General features: G+C 38.5%; 1 protein-coding gene across 1 annotated transcript in view; it reads right to left on the bottom strand.

Moving 5' to 3' along the window:
* Positions 1–785: 785 nt before the first annotated feature.
* DCHS2 (dachsous cadherin-related 2) overlaps positions 786–20,400 on the bottom strand; it is a 109,276-nt gene continuing 89,661 nt past the window's right edge. The window contains exons 14-20 of the mRNA XM_088164418.1: positions 18,502–18,609; positions 15,622–15,833; positions 13,974–14,125; positions 11,054–11,184; positions 9,307–9,593; positions 6,391–6,529; positions 786–4,999 (exon numbers count right to left, since the gene is read on the bottom strand). Coding sequence (XP_088020544.1) covers positions 2,391–4,999; positions 6,391–6,529; positions 9,307–9,593; positions 11,054–11,184; positions 13,974–14,125; positions 15,622–15,833; positions 18,502–18,609 — 3,638 coding nt within the window. The 3' untranslated portion in view covers positions 786–2,390. The remainder of the gene's footprint in view (positions 5,000–6,390; positions 6,530–9,306; positions 9,594–11,053; positions 11,185–13,973; positions 14,126–15,621; positions 15,834–18,501; positions 18,610–20,400) is intronic.

Raw genomic sequence — 20,400 nt, 5'->3', positions numbered from 1 at the left:
GATCCATAGTTTATCCTATGAAGGCATCCTATCTAGCATATACCAACGGCTATTGTTTTACAGGGGTTTTTATATCTTTTGAGGGTTTTACAGTTTGCACCAATTACCAAGGGAATTCTACTTTCTAACCAATCCCTGAGGGATTTTACATTCAAAGCCGGCCTATGGATACTAAAAGAGAATGAACCACTAATATTGAAGATAGATAAGAGAGTCTACCAAGGGGGGGGAAGCTGGATTCCTTTTTATATTTGTCATTTCACAAGCCATTTCTTATCTCCAAGCTATGGTTTTCCAAGGAGCTTGTTCTGAGGATGCAGGGAGACTTTCTTCTTTATGAATGTTTTCTGCTCCCTCCACACCTGACTACAAAACTTACCATCCCATCTTCCTTCTTAGTAAAATTTGTCTGTCCCAATGAATTCCTAAGCTATGCCCTATTTCCAACACCATGGCAGCTTTAAAAGAACTCTTGCATAACATCATGATCCTGTTGCATGTGCAAGGTGTACAGTGTTGGTGTAGCTTCAGAAACAGGATCTTATGAAAAGACTGGTTACGAGCCCACAGGCTGCAACTGTTGACATGCATGATTGAGGAAAAGCAGCAACTGCACCCATACTACTGATCCCACAAAATCACTCAGCCTTACTACACTGCATGCTTTCCTTCCACCTGTAAATATATACCTCTGTACATATCCAACTTGTAGGAGATTCCTAGGTACCGATTAGAAACTTCCTTATAGCCCAGTTTTAATACATGTGATGCAAAGGACTTTTAAACATACATTGAAGAAAAAACAGTTGTTCTTAGATGTATTTTCTGTGTATTTTATTGATCAATGTACAATATACAAGCATGTGTATATGTCTGGATATACATACGTACACAAAATGCCATGTGTATGATACATACAACAAACAAGGCCAGATTATCTAGTCTTGCAGAGATCTTTGATCCAGCACAGAACCAAAGACCAGGGTGAAGGCATACAAGACCTTTAGAACTCCAACACTGTCTGTTCTTACATCTACCTGAGCACCAGGGCAGCCTCTGTAATATGACAAAAAGACAATAGATATCTACTTGAGATCTAGTAGTAGAGAAGATGGTTGCTCTTGTCTTGCCACTGGTTATTTTGTTTTCCAGAAGTAGTCCATTATTCAGATTATTCTGACCTGCTGGCTTTATACCAGGAAATAAACAAAAGGTGCAAAGAACCTGCTGAGTGGGTTCCACAGCACAAAGATAGCTAAGAAAGCCCACTGATAAGCCATTGCAGATGATGAAACCACACCAGGCCAAACAGATCGAGACCCAGAGGCTGAGATGTGAGATGCGGGTAAACACTAGAGAAAGAGTTTAGTAGGAATCCTTGTTTCATCCTTTGCCCACTCCCAAACCTGCTGTGCTTACACATCCCTCCAGTACCTTCTTCTAATACCACCATAGAAGCAGTCAGAACCCACTAGTATGCTAACGAATGTTTTCCACAATAAAGAATTACTTCCATTTATTTGTTATTAATGTATTTTATAAGAAAAATGGTAAAATTGGTCAAATTGGCTATCAGGCACTTGGCTGTGTGTTTTACATAGGAAACCACAGTTGTGAGCTGAAAGAGAAGCCTCATGCTCTCACTGTATTCTGGGGAAAAGGTGTAGTGCTGTGGTCTAAGGGTCTGGTGGTGGTCTTCCTGGGGTGCCACGACTTTCCTGGAGAGGTGTCCAGCAGGGGACATCCCAAGGGGCACAGGCATGACCCTTAGCAGCGAGTGATTTCAGCTCTAGTGATTTCTAGCTCTCCTGTGAGGTCACTCTCAGATGACATGGAGATAAAGGATAGAAGCCTCATATAGCATTCCACAGAAAGCAAACCCTTTATTATAGAAGGCCACTCTGTGAAGGGTGTCAGGGGCAAGAGGTCCCCTGAACAGGGAGAAACAGGGGATTATATGGGGAAGGCAGGGGGTGGGGTAGAGCAACAGGGCAAATAGTCTGAGGGCTCAAAACCAAAACAAGGGAAAGAGACCAACAGGTTACAGGCTTTAACATGAAGAAACAGAGCACGATGGGGGTATCTTTCTTCTCGCCACCAACTATAAGGGGACTTGCTTGGGAGCCCTGTCTCTGGGGAGTCTTTTAGATCCTTTTGGCCCTCAGGTCTCACTCCTGCACAGGAGCACAGGGTGTTCCTATGCTGAGGGCTTATTGCCCTCCACGGTATAGTTACCAAATTTCTGCCTATTTTATATTTTAACTTTTTAGGCTCATGAAAACAGAAAGAATGCTGGTGATACAGCCCTGACAGGCATACTTTGCTGTTAAAAAGTAACAAAATATATTTTAAGCCATACATTTTACCATAAAATACTGTCAGTTAATAATCTAGACCCGAATTTCTTCCTCTGTTGCAAGTTCAGAGCTTGGATCAAGAAGACATGTTCCTTTTATTCTCCCATCAGACACTACCGGAGAAGCAGAAGGTGTTGGCATAGTAAGTAAAGAGAGAGTAGGAGAAAATCTGGAGGTCATGGTTGGTGAAGGGTATTCGTGATTATGGATAATGGGAGGAAAAGGGTATTTATTAAAAGCTTGCCCTGATGTTATATTTGACATTCTTGGTGGGACTGTCCTTATGCCAGGCTGTGCTATTGACGTTATCAAGGGAGGAGGGAAAACAAGAGATTTTTTCTCCTTAGAGAAGCTGTGAATGTGAACATTGTCATCTTTCAGTTCTGCAATATCATTAAACACTGAGGCAAGAGGTTGAAATCTGGGTTCGCAGCTGAGCACATAATCCCAGTTATAACCACCTCTGAGATCCTGATCAGAGGTGCCAACAGTTGCAAGCAAATCATATCTGGAGTCTTTCCAATCTGACATCAGGACATAGTATCTTGTGAAGTCTGTCATTATGCCTTCCTCTTTTATTCCAATTTCAGTAAGTGTTTGAGACAAAATTTTATGTGCATAGGCTGTGTCATAGGCTTCTTCTCTGCTTTCTCTGTTAATGGTCTGCACATTCTCCATGCTTTGCATGGTAGCTGTGACATCTGTTTCTCTAGACTGATAGGAGAACTGATCAGACTCTCCTGAGATCCCTGAATCTGGCATCTGCAAGTCGTGCTTGCTCAGTGCTGAGCCAATGCTTTTTCTGCAAGGATACTCATAGATGGGTTTGATTTCCTCATCCTCTGCAGCCTCTCCTTCAGCAGAACCATGGCCTCCGGAGTCTGAATGCCTGCAGGAGACATCATCACTCTTCTCCTCTCTGAGTCCTGCTCGGCTCAGCCATTTTGCTATAGCATCCATGGGAAGTATACTACGCTCAGTAATTTGGATTTTCTGGTAGTCTTCATCTTCTCTTATTGAATTCACATCAGCAGCTGAGGAGGATACTGGGGTTTTTTTCACACAAGCATTCATCAGATCTTTCTGCTTAAGTCTCAGAGTAAGTGTGATAAGACTGATAGCAAGCAGCAGAAACACCATCAGTGAGATGGAAACACTCATAGTCAGGCTGTGTGCTGACACTGTGGGATCACTCTCAGAAGAATTGGAAACATTTACAAAAACAGAGCATACTGTGAACCTTGTCATAATTTTGGGGCTATGAGCTCTTATCAACAATTTCAGAGTATCATTTTCCCTTCTGTGAACAGTCTGAGTCAAATATATATTGCCACTGGTTTGATTCACAGAAAAGAATGGAGAAGGTTTCAGAAGGGCGTAATGAACAACTCCATCCAGTCCACCATCACTGTCAGATGCTGTCACTCTGCCAATCAATTGACCTGCTCCATTCTTCTCAGGGAGATTAAAGAAATAATGTTCTTGTGTAAACACTGGGTCAAATTCATCTTTCCCCTCAATATCTACCTGAATTCTAGTGGTAGCCAGTGAATCACCTTTGTCTTTTGCTTGGATTATGAGACAGTACCTATTTTGACTTTCATAGTCAAACATTTGCTTTGTATGAATATCTCCTGTTAAAGGATCAATGAAGAACATGTCATGGTCTCTAGCAGCTTCATGATGAGCCAAACATGAAGACTGAATGGAGTAGGTGAGGTGCCCATAGGAGCCTTTATCAAAATCCAATGCACAAACAGCACATACAAAAGAAAAGGTAGGCAGATTTTCACTGACAGTGCAGCTCAGACTAGGAAACAAAAAAAGTGGGGCATAATCATTATCATCTAGAATGCTAACAAGAACAACAGCAAAAGCCGTATTTTTCACATCAGTTCCTCCATCTGTTGCTTGGATAACCAAAGTGAATTTCATGGTATCTTCATAATCCAGCATTTTCGTCAAATTTACAGATCCTGTTCTACCATCCAAGCAAAAATGCCCTCTGTCATTTCCAGAGATGATAGCATAAGTGATCTCTGCGTTAGTGCCTGTATCATAGTCTTTTGCTGAAACTTCAGTGATGTGACTGCCTATGGGGATACTTTCTTTGACATGAACATGGTACTCTGGGCTGCTAAATACTGGAGGATTATCATTAACATCCAGCACAGTTATTAGCACTGTAGCAGTTGAATTCAAGGAGGGTGTTCCATGATCAGAGGCAAGGAGAACCAATTCGTAAGAAGTAGCCATTTCCCTGTCAAGAGCACTGCTCAAAACAAGACTGCCAACAAGTTTGTAGGATGCTTCTGACCCCATGACACTTGTTTCTACAGAGAATAAATTCTTAGCATTGCTACCAATAATAGAGTATTCAATAAACGTGTTTTCACGTGTCCAATCATAGTCAGTGGCAGAGAACAGGAGGACACCTTCTCCAACTGAGGCATCCTCACTCACACTGAGATTGTACAGAACCTTTGTGAAGCGAGGGGCACAATTATTTACATCTTCTACATGCACCTCTATGGAGGTAACTGCACTCAGAGGGGGACTGCCATCATCTGTGGCCTCTATCAGGAGATGAATAATGGAAATATTTTTCAGCTGCATAACTGGTTCCGTGGCAAACAGCGAACCTGAAAATAAACCAAAATTAACAAAACTCCACACTTCACAGGCAAAAAGCTGATTCTAAACAGTCACATTTGAAAATGACCCAGCTCTAACGGCTGTACACAACAAAATAACTCTCTTGCATCTGGAGAGTAGTGGGTCAATGTCTGGATGGACAGTCAGTGACAGGTAGCATCCCCCAGGGGTCTATACTGAGACCAGTATTGTTTAATATCTTTCTCAGTGACACAGGCAGTGGGATCAAGTGCACCCTCAGCAAGTTTGCAGATGACACCAAGCTGAGTGCTGCAGTTTACATGCCTGAGGGATAGGATGCCATCCAGGTAGACCTGGACAAGCTCAAGAAGTGGGTCCATGGGAATCTCATGAAACGTAACAAAGATGAGTGCAAGGTCCTGCACATGAATCACGGCAACCTTTGATATCAATAGAGGGTGGTGGAGGAAGGGATCAAGAGCAGCCATGTGGAGAAGGACTTGGGGATACCAGTAGATGAAAAATTGGGCATGACCCATCAATGTGCATTTACAGCCCAGAAAGACAATTGTATCCTGGGCTGCACTAAAAGCAGCATGGGCAGCAGAGAGAGGGACATGATTCACTCCCTCTGCTCTTGTTAGAGCCCACCTGGAGTGCTCCATCCAGCTCTGGAGTTCTCAACAAAGAAAACACATGGACTTGTTGGAGCAAGTCTAGAGGAGAGCCATAAAATTGATCAGAGGACTGGAGCCCCTCTCCTATAAGAAAAGGCTGAGATAGTTCAGTCCAGAGAAGGCTATGGGAGACCTTATTTTGGCACTAAAGGGGGTTTATAAGGATGGGGACAAGACATTTTAGAAAGGCTTTTTGTCATAGGACAAGGGTTAATGGTTTTCAACCAAAGGAGGGTAAATTCAGATCAGATATGAGGAATAATTTTTTCAATGAGGGTGGTGAAACACATTGCCTACAAAGGTGGTGGATGCCCCATCCCTAGAAACATTCAAGGTCAGGTTGGACAGAACACTGAGCAATCTGACCTGTTTGAAGATGTCTCTGCTCACTGCAGGAGAGTTGGACTAGATGACCGTTAAAGATCCCATCTAAACTATTCCATGATTCTAAGAAATCATGGTTAATGCTGTGAAGGCAAGACCTTCCCACAGTGATACAGTATCAAATACACATACTGCACTTAGACCAGAAAAAATACGTATGGTTCGGAGACAAACTGAGAACTCTAGTCTTTAATGCAATAGTTCCCCACTGATAATGGCAGATTTAGCAAAAACACAACGGATGTTGGTCATCACAAATTTACAGAACTCAAGTAATCACTGGCAACAGGTGAGAAAGCAATAGGACTCTTTGATTTATACTTAAAAAGCTGAAATAAAAAACCATGCAAACTCACCATTCTTGTGATCTATGGAAAATCCCCCAGAGGAAGAGAGGATTTTGTAGGAAATCATTCCATTATGTTCAGAATCTCTATCTATGGCAGAGAGTGTCAGAACAGTGGTATCCATAAAAATGAGCTCTGGCAAGTTCACCTGACATATAAAGCAAAATAGAGCTTAATAAAGTGTTTTAGACATTAAAAAGATTGATTTTATTTGCTCTTATTAGTAAAACCCACACAGTTCCCAGCTTTGGAAAAAGTTTTACCTACCCATTTTCTTCTGGGACTAAACCAGAAAGAGTTGAGATATTGAAAACTATGCCTTCAATATGGCCAAAATTCATAGTAAGCTTTAAACAGTAGTAAAATCCATCTAGTTCATTATGACAGCAAGTTTAAAGAATGATCATGAGTCACTTTTTTTAAGAGTACACTTATGGACTGCAACTAAAGGCTTTTCCCCTTGCTTTCAAAAACCCTTTCATTTCCATACATGGAATACAGTCTGCAGTCTCCGTCTGGAGTATATGACTGAACACTAAAAAAGCCAATGTATGCACCCTGAAAATTCCAGCACTAGGGCAATTAATCACCACTGAATTATTCCTAGAATTTAACTTTTCAAAATGCTCCCATTTTTTCTTCTAGGAAACCAAGAAAGTCCATTTTTGTTTTAGGAATTTTAAAAGTCCAGACACAGCACTTTTGTGACCAAAGTTTCCTTCCATCTTATAAATCCAATTTCAAATGAACAGTATGAAATAGCAGCTACCTCTGTCATAACTTGAAGTAAAATTAGTTTAAATAATTTAAACAGAGATTATATGTATATAATAACCACATACATGTATTAAACTATATATGAGGAGCATAAATATGAAAACAATTGAAGGAACAATAAAAGGGTAAAAATGCAGCATGATGAATAGGGAATTATATATATCAACCAAAAAGAAACAGTGTATCTTACTTGCCAAGGAACATATCAAAATATCAGGATTGTGGAAAGAGCTCAGCTGTTTATGTTAAAATAGCAAATAAAGCTACACTGTTTTGTTTTATAATGTCTGCTCCAATCTACAAAAAAAAATTCTAGCACTTGCACATGCAAATACTTGCCTAAACTACTCTCCAAAATCAGACACTTATGAGGGTTGAGGAAAATTAAGGTCTAAAAATCACTTGAGTATTAATAGTGCATTTTTTCCAGAATGCAGATAAATGATTTTAATGGGAAATTTACAGAAATTCTGTCCACTCAGGCACCCAAAAGTTTCACAGGTGCCTACAGTTTGTCTCAGAGGTATCTAAGTGACTGAACTGCTGTGCCTGCACATGCTCAGAGGAGGAAAATTCTTTAGTAAGCCAAATGTTTAGACTAATTTCTTTACTAAAACTGTCTGAGACTTACAAATGGAGTATTACTAAATCCAAGTCTTCTGTGGTGTCTCATATTTTTAGCTCTGAGGACATCTACCACACACAAAAAGTCAAGTCAAACAGCTCAGTTCACAGGATTGCAGAATGGCTGTGGCTGTTGGGCATCTCCAAGGTGCAATCCTTGGTCACTCTAAAACAGGGTGCCACAACTGCATACTGTTGAGTTTAGAATATCTCCAGAGACAGAGACTACCCAATCTCTCTGGACAACCTGTGCCAATACTTAGTCACTGTTAGAGTTTGAAGAAAAAAAAAAAGTGTTTCCTGATGTTTAAACAGAATTTCTTGTATATTCATTTGTGCCGACTGCCTCCTGTCCTGACACAACAGAGAAGGCTTTGTTTTGCCCATCTCTTCTTGCCTATACTAATATTTACACTGATTGGTAAGACTGAGCCTTCTCTTCCTCAGGCTGAAATATCCATGTTGTAGACTAGCCCAAAGCTACATAACCCCACACCAAGTCCTAAGGAAACAAACTTACTCCTGTGGCAATTTTATTAAGGCCCAGACCGGACATTCAGAAACATTTCTTTACGTAGAGGGTGGTCAAACATAGGAGCAGGTTTTCTCAAGAGGTGGTCAATGCTCCAAGCCTGTCCATGTTTAAGAGGCATTTGGCCAATGCCCTTAACAACATGCATTAGCTTTAGGTCCATCCTGAAGGAGTCAGGCACTTGTACTAGATTATGTTTGTAGACCCCATGCATGCCAAACTGTTCTGTGATTCAATGATTCTGTTTTATATATGCTCCACTTTTTTTAAACTCTGCTTTTCTTTATGTCCCACAGCTGTCCATAGTGACTAGAGATTTGTTTTCACTGTTGGACAACTTCACTTCTACAACAATACAGTAGTTCAAATGCTTGTCCAGGAGTCCAAAAGCTGCACTCTGTACCCTTCTCAGTCTCAGGGGATGTTGAAGAGGTGAAAACTCATATCCTTCGCTCCCTAGGTGAGTGCCATTGCCGTAAGGCAGCATTACACACTGCAGACTTTATGTGCCTCATCTACCACAGGGACATTTGCTACACCTTTATGGAGCTGTGTTACTGAAAATGAAGAATTTCATGCCATAGTAACAGGGCCAGTATAAAGGTAACAACTTGTTTAGCATTGTCTCAGAAGAAACAAGTTCTGAACACTGGACTCTGCTCCCCAAACTGGACTGGATTGTATCCAGTAATATCTAGTGATGAATGCACGCTTTATGGAATACAACTAGCATTCACACCAATTGCCATCTGAAGACAAAAACTACAAACATTGAAACTGAATAGTTTCCTCATCGTTTTAGGAGAATTCTTACGAAGGGGCTGGAGGTCCCTAGAAGAGCTCTGATCTGTTTCTGCTCAATAATAATTTGCAGAGATCTTTCTTCTGGGTGCTCACGTGATTTTAATACAAATATGAACAAGCACTCCTACTATTTATCATCCTACATGGAAAGATACCACATGCTGATTGCCCATTTGCCGTGTTCCCACCTGATAACAATCTTGAGTAAACACTGGAGGGTTATCATTGATGTCCAAAACAAGGACAGTGAGTTCTGCTTCTGTTTGATGCACCGAATCTGAAACTATGATATGCAGCATATACACAGAAGTTTCTTCAAAATCTAATGGTTCCACCACTATGATGACACCAGTGTGTTGATCAATGGCAAATTTCATTTCAGGACTATTATCATACATAAAACCAAACTGAAGTGCTGGTCTGGAGTCTGCATCACTTGCTGACACTTGAGTCACTATAAAACCTGGCAGGGCATCTAAAACAAAAATTTTGAGAACAAGTCAGAGTTAAAAGATAATGTTACAATTTCTGAAGATTTTGCCTATTTTGAAATACTGGATCTTGGATATATGTAATCTTTCTGTATAGCTTTTGATGTATTTAAATGTTGTGTTTTACAATAATCACAATATTCAGAAAAACTATGGAAAGAGTAGTGGATTTCTTCAAAGGTATCTGCTGTATCCCAATTTTAATTTGGATTTTCTTTAGACTTTCCCAGATCCAATATAGTCATAACAGTTTCTTCACCAGCAATAGGACCTTACATGGTTTTCCACAAGCATTTAGGAGACATGTATTTACTGAACAGTGCCACAAGAATATATAACTGAGGCAGAGACCCCAACCTGTGTAGAACCAGCAAATGAAATTCTGGAGCTATTCCAAAGGAGAAGAAGGCCACTAAAAAGAAACAAGGCCTTCAGACAGACCTACATGGCAGAAAAATATGAAGAGATCAGGGTATAAGCCTATGAAATTGAGAAACTGGATAAAGACAGGTTTTGTCATAGGCCAATTTGAAAGTACCAGAGATTGCAAACTGAACCTATTAGTGATCATTTTACAAAGCCTGGAACTAACAGAAGCTAAACCGTTTCTCATTTGCATGCCTGTGGCATGAAGCCTCAAAAATACTGTGCCATGTCCTAAAGCAAGTGTTAAACGGAATATAAAAAACTATTTAAGTAACCAGTAGTTTACAGCTGCTGTGCATCTGTGAATTCTGTACTTGTCATTAACAGTGGCAGGTAAATTTAGGAAGGACTAAAACATACCAGAAAAGACAAACTTGATATCTTTTGTTAACAGGAGTACTGGTGTTAATAATTTTTCTGCTATATATCTTAATGCCTTCACATTTATCATGTCTGCATTTGAAAATTACAGGCTTAGAACTCAAGCTGTGCAAATGTTGAACTAATGTCACATTGTACACAAGATGTATGCTGGGATGAGAACTCAGAAGGTCCTGAATCCTTCTCTTAATGATCATCAACTGGATCTAGCTATAGAGTTTGATTAACACTTCATTCAAATTTATAGGAAGTATTTCTTTCATCACAATGAAGTTCAAAATGTTTCATTTCTAGCAATGCCTGTTTTAACACCAAACATTTTTACTGGAGAAGAGCAGAAATCGAAGACATATGAAGAGTATGATACTGAAAATGAACAGATTAAAGTTGTACTTCTGCAGATTTTTTCCCTCCTTCTGAATTGCCTGTGGTTTTATTCCAAACTATTCTTAAACACAATATCTAAAGATTAAAAATAATACCTCTGAGAATAAAAGATCACAATTTGCTTTGATATTTCAACTTTAACACTATCCATTATAATTTTTACTACAGTTTGGTTACACAAATCACCAAAAGCACTAAATAATTATCTGAGAATTCCTAACCTTAACAAAACTTAGCTTAACACACTTACTTTCTGGGACCTCCACTTCACCTAGTGGTTGGACAACTGGAGCATTGTCATTAACATCTAACACTTGTATCCTCACAATACTTGTAGCAGAGAGTCTGGGGTTTCCTTTATCAGCAGCTTGTACAACCAACCTACAATTAAAGGAGGCACTAATTGTCACTTTTGATCAGAAATCACTAAATTATACACCACTATTATAAGCAGGGGAAGTTTTAAATCCAAAAAGATTAGCCATTTCTGTTCCATATTGCAACTCATAAATTCCACCTCTCTTTCTGTAAGGTTGACTGTGCACAGTTTTACTTTTTGGTTTTGCAGGAAAGATGTCCAAGAGATTCCACACGACAAAAGAAGTAAAATCATACAAAGAAAAGGAAGTGTTCATCTGTACCCATTTCATACAATTTCATACCAAATGTAAGGGGTTAAACAACTCTTTCAAATAAGAGACAGTTCTTCCATTGGTAATTCAGAGCAGGAATTAAAACCTAAGTATTAAATTATCATTTCCAGGAGCCTGACTCTCCTCATTGTTTATAAAGGGACAAAAGGGATGTGGACATCAGAAAACACAAAAACATTCAAAATGGTATTCAACCAGAATGCCTGCAGACACAGAGTAGCCTTTCTATTACATTATAAATGCGAGTGATAAAGTGAAAATCCTGAATACATATGCCATTTGACAATTGCAAAGTTCCCACTGATTTTAGTGGGATTAGAATCTTGCTGTCAGATTAGATGAGTTTTGACTGTACATTTCCATTTCACATCTGCATAAGGATGGGTTGTAAATTCTGTAAACAACCTTTTCATTTCCACAAACAATGTAGCAAAGAAAATGGTAAGCAGCAACATGATAAACATGGATAAAAGTTTTACTCTTCATGGGAAGCAGCTTCTGAATGATAAAAAGCAAATGTAAGCTAAGATTATTTGGAAGGCTTTACCCCTTTCAGTAGGGAAGATTCCAGACAGGAATTCAAAATTAAATCTAACTCAACAGGTGATCTTAAAAAAAAAAAAAAGGAAACGAAACAATGAGCTATGCTAAAGGATATACAGGTCAAAGCTGAGCATCTCAATTAAATGGTTTATGTACTAACAACTGTTTTCATGTTGCACCATATTTTTTTTTGCCTCCTTGAAGATCTTCTAAGCACATTATTTCTCCCTCTTTCTTCTAAGCAACAGTTTAAGTGTCAAATAGATATTACTTCCTAAATATTCACTTGCCAGTATGGAATACTAAGTCTGTAACTCAAGCTGTGGCTTGCAGCATTTCCATTCCCTAACCACACCAGTTCTACTCTGGGTATTTTTGTGGTTTCTGATCCAACAGAAGACTAGTTAATTTGCAGGTTAGTATTCAATCAATGGCCATGCATAATTCCATATAGAAAGTGGTTTTTTTTCTAGAATTAATATTGGTAAGGTATACATATGGAAATATTTTATTAAAAATAATCACTTTCTAAAACCCTCTCATAAAAACATTTTGGCTAAGGCATTAAAATTAAGGTTCTGTCAACACTTTTATTATAAGCCCTGTTGTAAGGGACTTAGAACTTCTGGGGATGAAAATGTTCAATTCATGTATATAAACAATTCCTTGCCAATTGGAAAAAACCAACAATAACATTTTGACATCAAACAGGAAAATAGTTTTGAAAGCTTCTTTTGCTATTCATTTTTCACCAAGCAATGTACAGATTAATAACTTATTTTAGAGAGAAGGAATATGAAGCTACAGATTCCCTGAACAAACTGTAAAACTGAAAGTCTAGAATTCAAACACAGATATTGAAATAAATCAGGCTCCAGGTTAAAGAGAGATATGAGAATTATTGTGATCCCGTGTTCAACATTTCATAAACAGCAAACATCCTTCATTTGAAGAACTTATTCCAGGGGATTTTAAAAGTACTAGTTACAAATAAAATGTTCTATGCTATTTAAATTGTTGAAAATCAGAATTGATGTTTTTGATTCAGTGAAAAACTGAAAAAAACCTCCAAATTAAGTGTCCTATGTATTAAGTTAAAACAAAGTATTTTGGAGACATCATTATCAAATCAGCCTGATATTAAAAAACCATCACATACTCTGTCAATCTTCTTGGATGTGGTTTTGTACAAGTTATTCTCATTCATAAGAATTCTCATTGGATGTTCAAAACTTTGAGGTTTCACAGGACAGGAAAACTTGCAAATTGTTTAACTAATACCACAACCAGATGGAAAAAATTACCAAAAAAAAGACATTTTTGTGGCAATTGCAGTACTTAAAATGGGTCTATTAATGAATCTGCATAGTCATATTTTCTTTTCAAGGCATTATTTATTTGCTTTCTGATTCCAACTATGGCATGACCCATAAAGAAAAATTGTCATGTCCACTTGACCATATTTATTCAGAGTTTCTAAAAAACAGGAAAAAAATAATACTTAGTGCAAGACAGGTTACAGATGGAAACAGTTTAATAGAGTCTTTATCACATTATTGAGTAGAAACTTCGAACTATCTACCAATTAAAAATGAGAACATATCCCTAGTTCTTGGATTGAGTGTTTTCACTGTGTCTTTATAAAGAACATTTCCTGAGAGGGAATAGCTGTACAGTTATTAATGAACTAAAATCCAGGAACTGACATTGTTCCTATAGTGAATAATCACGCTTATATCAATAAGAGCTGTCATTGATTAAACTAGACTATATTTCTTTCTCTAAGTTTCATAAGTACACAAGAATCTATAGTACAAATGGGCAGCTTTAGTGCTGTTCTCAGTGCTGTCTGGCTTGCATCCAGGTTCTGTGGGTAATGGATATCAACAGGAAACTATGAAATGTGTAACATGAATATTCTCAAGTTAAACTGGACAAAAAGAATATATTTTTATGGGAAGCTTACATACAAACCTGTAAGATGAAGTGTTTTCATAATCCAGGCCTGTATTAGTTGATAGAATTCCTCGCGCTGAATCAATTAGAAATGTTGCATTTTCATTACCAGATAAAACGGAATATTCAATTTCTCCATTCAGCCCACTGTCAAGGTCAGTTGCAAATACCTGTTTGTGAGCAAATCTGAGGCTTAATTAAAAACAGCAGATTGTGATTCTGTAAGAAAACCCTTATATTAGTCAGATATTTCTGATTATTTTCCTTTCGAATGCACATATTTAAATAAATCATCATCATCACTGTTCCCAGCTTGAGTGTTGTGTAAGGTCGCAAATTCTGTTCATGAACTGCAATGGGCTGCACATGAAAGAATAATTTGAAATTCAGCTACATAAAGCATTAGGGCTGAATAATCATTTTACTATTAGGTTGCTGTTAGAATGCTCTCCCTGTTGAGTACATAAAAATGCACTTTCTCAGTGGTACAGCACTGAACTTTAAAGTATTGCTGCTATACAAACAGACAAAGGATAAAATAATTAAACTACTAGGCTTTCAGAGCTTTCATGGAATAGTTCATTAATTACCTTTTAAAAATAACAACCAGAAAATGTAAAAAGGGCAGAGACAATCTGTAAAGATTTGCCAACAAAATAAGGAATATTCATCAGCAGTGAACATGTTTCTCAAGGAGTCCTCTTACTCTTCGAAGAGTCCTCTTTGTATTTTTTTGGTTGCTGAACAAGTATTATCATCAGTCTGGGATTCAAAACGTAGCAGAGGCTAATCAACCAGTCAGATTGAATAAAGGAAACATAATAGAATGTATTCTGTCATAAAATTTTGATTACACATCTGGCTTGACTGCCTTCTGATTTTTCTCCATTCCTGGACATGTTTCTCTAAATACAATTTCCATCAGTTTCTAATCACTTTGCCCTGGAGGCATTTGTAGCTTTTCATTTATTTATTCTCTAGAGAGGGAATATCTTTTGTACCTAACATGACCCTCACTGTGACCTGACTTGCAATGCAAGAACATGTACTGAGGAAATTACATGTTCTTCTAGTCCAGCTGATGTCTTCTTTTGCTCTAACACCACCAGCTGGAAACATTTTGGGAGAACAGACTCATTCACAGGAAGAAGTGTTTGCACATTTAAATTAAGATAATTAATAAGCTGTTCTTTAGGCATCAGATTTTAAATTGGACACTTGGGTTAGACTCTACTAGTCTGATGAGTAGAAAGTATTCTTTTTATTGTTACAGTCCTTTCAGTAGAGGCATTAATACAAGACCCAGCCTATATTGTAACCAGAACCACAGATTTGAATGGCATTTTCCAATTGCTTGAAGATAGAAATAGAATTAAAAAAAAAAAAAGATCATTTAAATTCCAGGTACAGAGATATTAAGACACAGAATTATCTTTCAACTTTACAGACCTGAATTAATTATCTCATCTGAAATGTGGTCTAGGAAAAAAAAATAATTTCATATTTTAGATATCCAAGCAGAGTAGTAGCAACACCAAGAACCCCACTTCCAGTTTTTAAGACAGAGTGGGCCAGAACAGACCTAGCAGGATTGTAGTGATGGACAGATCAGCCAAACATCTTTTTAACTACAGCAGTGTGCTTGGGAAGATATACTTCCACTTACCTGTATGATGTCTGTTTTAGGACTCTGGCCTTCCCATACTGATGCTTTGTAATAGCTTTGCTCAAATTTAGGTCCATTGTCATTCACATCTTGAATCAAAATTGTGACTCCACAGAACACTGAATTGAAGCTATTTTCAGCCATAACTCTAAGCTGTATTTTACACTTAACTTCATAATCAAGGTAGTTTTGCTCTTTTACTGTGATTGTGCCTGGTTTATTACAAGAAAAAAAATCTCAAGATGTGACACACTCATTCAGGAAAAGACATGTACAAATGCAGTTATGAAATTCCTAACATATATGGTCACCTCCATTGAACACGACAGAATTCCAGTAAGCTCACCATTGTGTCCTTTTTCTACCTACCATCACCCCAACATGCTAGTTACTGAATAAATCTTGGAGGGCTAAATTTTCACCAACCACAACTACACTGGCAATTTCCTAAAACTAAGCCAATTTACTAGCAGAGGAATAGAGAAAAAGTGTCTGCATGATGTTTCCTCCTCAGCACATGACAGTGAGACAGCCATGCTGGAAGAGACTCTTGTCCCTCATCTGACAGTGGCTACATCAACCCCTCCATCAAAATCCACATCAGGCAACAGCTGCAGCAATTTCTCTATCTGACTGACACACAGACAAAACACTCACTCCTTCTGATGCAGAGAGCCCCCCTCCCCTGGGCTGCTATTCTATCAAAAATAAACAAATAATGAGACTTATTGAGATGACACAACTGGCCACCTCCAGATTAAACATGAAATGTCCTTGGAAATCCATAGTAATTGTTTCAATGTTCTAGGAACATACTCATAATTGTCCATTACATCTAAGCATACAACATATGCACAATAACTACTGTTTATGGACCTGTGTGTTGAAGATAAAGATTTCAAAGGTGTTTTATTTTCAGCACAACACTTAAAACATCACATTCTGCTTACTGAGAGAAGAAAACAGACAGTGGCAGAAGAAATACACTTCCAGATGGCAGAGAGCAAACTGAAAGTCTCTAGTGTAGAGTGAAACAAATAATCAAGTTTGAGGTACATCACCTAGGAGGAACATGTGAAAAAACCAGAGCTGCTCGTTCTTAAGAAGTGCACTTGAAGAAAAAACAGGGTAACAGTCTTCAAATATGCAAATTATAGGGGGGTTGCCTTTGTCTTGTCTACTCTTACTAGATTAAGAAATAATAACTCTAAAATATTTCAGCAAACATTCAGATAAATATGAATAAAAACTTTCCCACTGCCAAGATATTCACAGACTTTTGAGAAGATTTGCAGAATCACTGTCCCTGATGGTTTTTAAGGACAGTACAAATTTCTGTCAGATTTTGGCACAATTGATTCCCTCCTGCATTGGAGGACAGACTAGTCATGTCATTGAGTCATCTCCTACTCGACTTTAATAATAAAAAATTATAGCGGTAGAAAGTCTTCTCCAAAGTGTGGTTAATTAACATCAGTGCTTGAAAAGGCAAGTAGAGCTGACCTTTGGCTGTTCAGAACATGTATTACAGGCAGGGCACTGATAGGGCTCAAAATACTTCTGCTGTAGAAGCATGGGTGTCAATTACTGGTGTCAAAATTATGCTAATGTAAGCACTGCTCTTAAAAAGTCCTTAAAGGCTGAAGTTCAATTAATGTTTTCTAAGAAACAGAAGAAAGGCTTCAGAGGAAAGGAAAGAGAAGAAACCACAATGGATCAAATGTCTCAAAAGAGGACTTGTGACATGCTCACTGCTATAGAAATTCCACTCCTGTTTGTGAAGACAGCACTTATGACACTCTTCAAAGCATCATGCAAGCATTTTTAACCCTAGATTGATAAAAAAAATAAAATCCCATTTGAATTTGGGTTTTTTTTGAAGGTGATATTGGAGAAGATTCACTTCCTCAGCAAAAAACCTGTCTAGGATGCTTTAAAAGGCCAATCTCTTTAGTTTTATTTCAGTGAAATAAGAAGAACTTGAAAATTCAAAGTATGCACTTCAAGTGCCCTCATCTAAAAAAATTATTTTAGTGGTATACCATTTGATACCTGGAGACATCAGGATAATCAGATGTTAAAGCCTTCAGAAACTCAGGCATAAAGCTATTTATTAAGGGTACAAAACTATTTACACTGTTTCTGAAGAAAACTGCTTGCACTATCTATATGCCATCCCAAAAACAGAGTCTGCAGCTATTCAGAAGGCAAATTTATTTCAGACGTTTAGGAGCTGAGAGGTAACCAGAGTAGCTGTGCTCTTTTACAAGCATTAGAGGACAACACGTAAATGCACACAAGGAACACCCCACTCTCCTGCACCTGGAATTCCTGACTGAAGAGCAGGTGAAAGCAGAACTGCTGCAGAACACAAATACAATCACAAAAAAACCCCAAAACAACAACAACAAAAACAAAAGAACCCAAACAAAAGTAAACAAACAAAAGAAAACCCCAAAACAGACTTGACGTTAAAACGTGTTGAGGTTTGCCTGAAACAAAAAGCATTAAAATCAACAAGAGTCTAATGCATCTACATTAGAAGTGTTCGGAAGGATTTTATTTATTGAGTTTTTGTGAAACTATATGATGAGAAGCAAGATGGAATCTCACCTTGGATCACAAAGCAGTAGTTTGTCAACTCCGAACACTGGTGATTAACGGTAAATCAGAACTGAGTGTTTAAAACAAGTATACTGGTGTTCAATTTCTTTTTACCTCAAGTTTATGACAGTGCCTGGATTTACTAATGACCTGCTCATTGTAACAGAATTATTAATAGAGAGTACTCTCAAGATATCTAGTCCTTGTCCTTGTGGTAGGAACATTCTAGTGCTCCAAAGTACACACACAGACACTTGAAAAAATTATAAAATGTACCTGTAACAGGGTGTATGGAGAATATTTCCTGGTCACTGAATATGCTGTATTTTATGTCTTCTCCTGTAAATTTGTGTTCATAGGCTTCTACTGTTAGAAGTGATTTACCTATGGAAGCAATAAGACATTTTCATCATGTCCACCACAGAAGGTTTTCTCTAATTTTATACTATTGGTATTAATAACAAATGGACAACTATGTACTAGGTTAGGTGCTCATTCATTAGCTTAGTAGACAACAATTCTCCATGATTTTTCCTATATTACAAATTCATAGACAAAGAACTGTATGTCCCTCCTTCCTCAGTAAATTACACATCTGTTAAGAATTTTATCTGCCTAAATATAATTATGAAATATAACTTTTCCTAATTGCAAACTTATAGGAATCACTGGAATCCTCTCTTACTTGAAGTCATATCTAATTTTTTTGATTTTTGGTGTATTATGTCACTCACAAATGAACAGAGTTTATTTTTTTCTCCATCTATCATGATTTAATTCATGTTTTTGAATAATACCTTAAATTAAATATCCTTCAGAATTCGCCACCTTTTGACAAAGAAAAAGAAAAGATAAAACTATGTGCATAGCTATGTGTCAATTCACATAGAATCCAAATTCCATAAAAAGACCAATAATTTAATATAGAATGCAGGAGATATGAAATAAAAATCCTGTTTGGAATAAAATAAAAGGGAAAATGTGGAACTCAATAAATGCTCAGAATCATAACATTTAAGAAAAATATAGTAAGTTGTGATGGGTTATTTGGGAAGAAGAAACTCAGACGTTCTCTCTAAGGGAGCTTCCTCTGTGGGGACATTGGGACAACTTCAACAGCCAATTAGAGAAAGTCAGTTCGCTCCGTGAACACACATTGCAAAGGAGGTAATCCGGAATTGAGCCTTTTTGTCTTTCCGGTGGCTGAGCAGGTAACACCAACCCGAGCTCCCCCCCATGAAGGGGGGAGGCTCGGGAGGCCGCTTGGGCCCCGTTTGCAGACTAGGGGACTCGATGGCCCGGAGGGGAAGAGGCTCGTTGATAAGACCTTCATGGCTTCCTCCTCCATGGGCCTGCGGCTCGGGGGGGGGGCCTGGTTCCTGCTGCTGGCTCGGAGCAGTTTTGGAAGGGTCAGGCCGGCCCAGCCCCCACGCGGCCTGGGGGAGGCAGCCGGGCCCTGTCTGGAAGCAGGGGTGACCACGGGCAGTGGGGGCTGCAGCCCAGCCCCAGAAAGGCTGATTGACACCTCAGCCACCCCCCCCCAACCCAGCGCAGTCTGGGCCTGGCCCAACTCTTGTAGTTGTGTTAAACTTTAACTCTTTAGTGCTCAGATAAAATTTGCAACACCTCCGGACTTCCTTTGAATATGAAAGGGAATAAAGAGATTTTTGAAGTCAGTGAAGCAAAAGCTAAGTTTTTTTAGATGGAAGGAGAATGAGGAGATGCTGTCAAGATGGCTGAAAACCCTTTTGTAAGATTGTAGGGATGAACTGATGTACTGAATACTCCTATAAACCGTGGAGAAAGACATGGGGGGGGTTGGAGATGTTCCATTTGATAGATGATTTGACCAAAAAGCACCTGTGTTGAGAACCTTTGCCCTGAGGAAAGAAAGGAATCTCAGTTTTCTGAGGATAAAGCATGAACAGAGAGAAAAGAGATGAAGAGAACCTTTGCTGTGGAACATTTCATTCTTAAAAGTAATACCCCATGAGAAAGACATGGCTCACATCTACAGCTCTGGGAAGGCTGTGGAGTTGGGAGGAGCGTCACGATTGCAGGTCCGGGCGGATGCAAATCGTGAAAATGAAACCACGAGAGGACTGTTTTCTTCCTTCTTGTGAAAAATCCCTACAGCTTCAACAAGAGGAGGCTTCTCTCTCTGGAAGTGAACTG

The sequence above is a fragment of the Sturnus vulgaris genome, chromosome 4 (assembly GCF_052056855.1).
Source record: "Sturnus vulgaris isolate bStuVul1 chromosome 4, bStuVul1.hap1, whole genome shotgun sequence".
In the NCBI taxonomy this organism is placed as follows: Eukaryota; Metazoa; Chordata; class Aves; order Passeriformes; family Sturnidae; genus Sturnus; species Sturnus vulgaris.
Note: the sequence above shows the minus strand (reverse complement) of the source record. Positions and strands in the feature narration are given on the sequence as shown.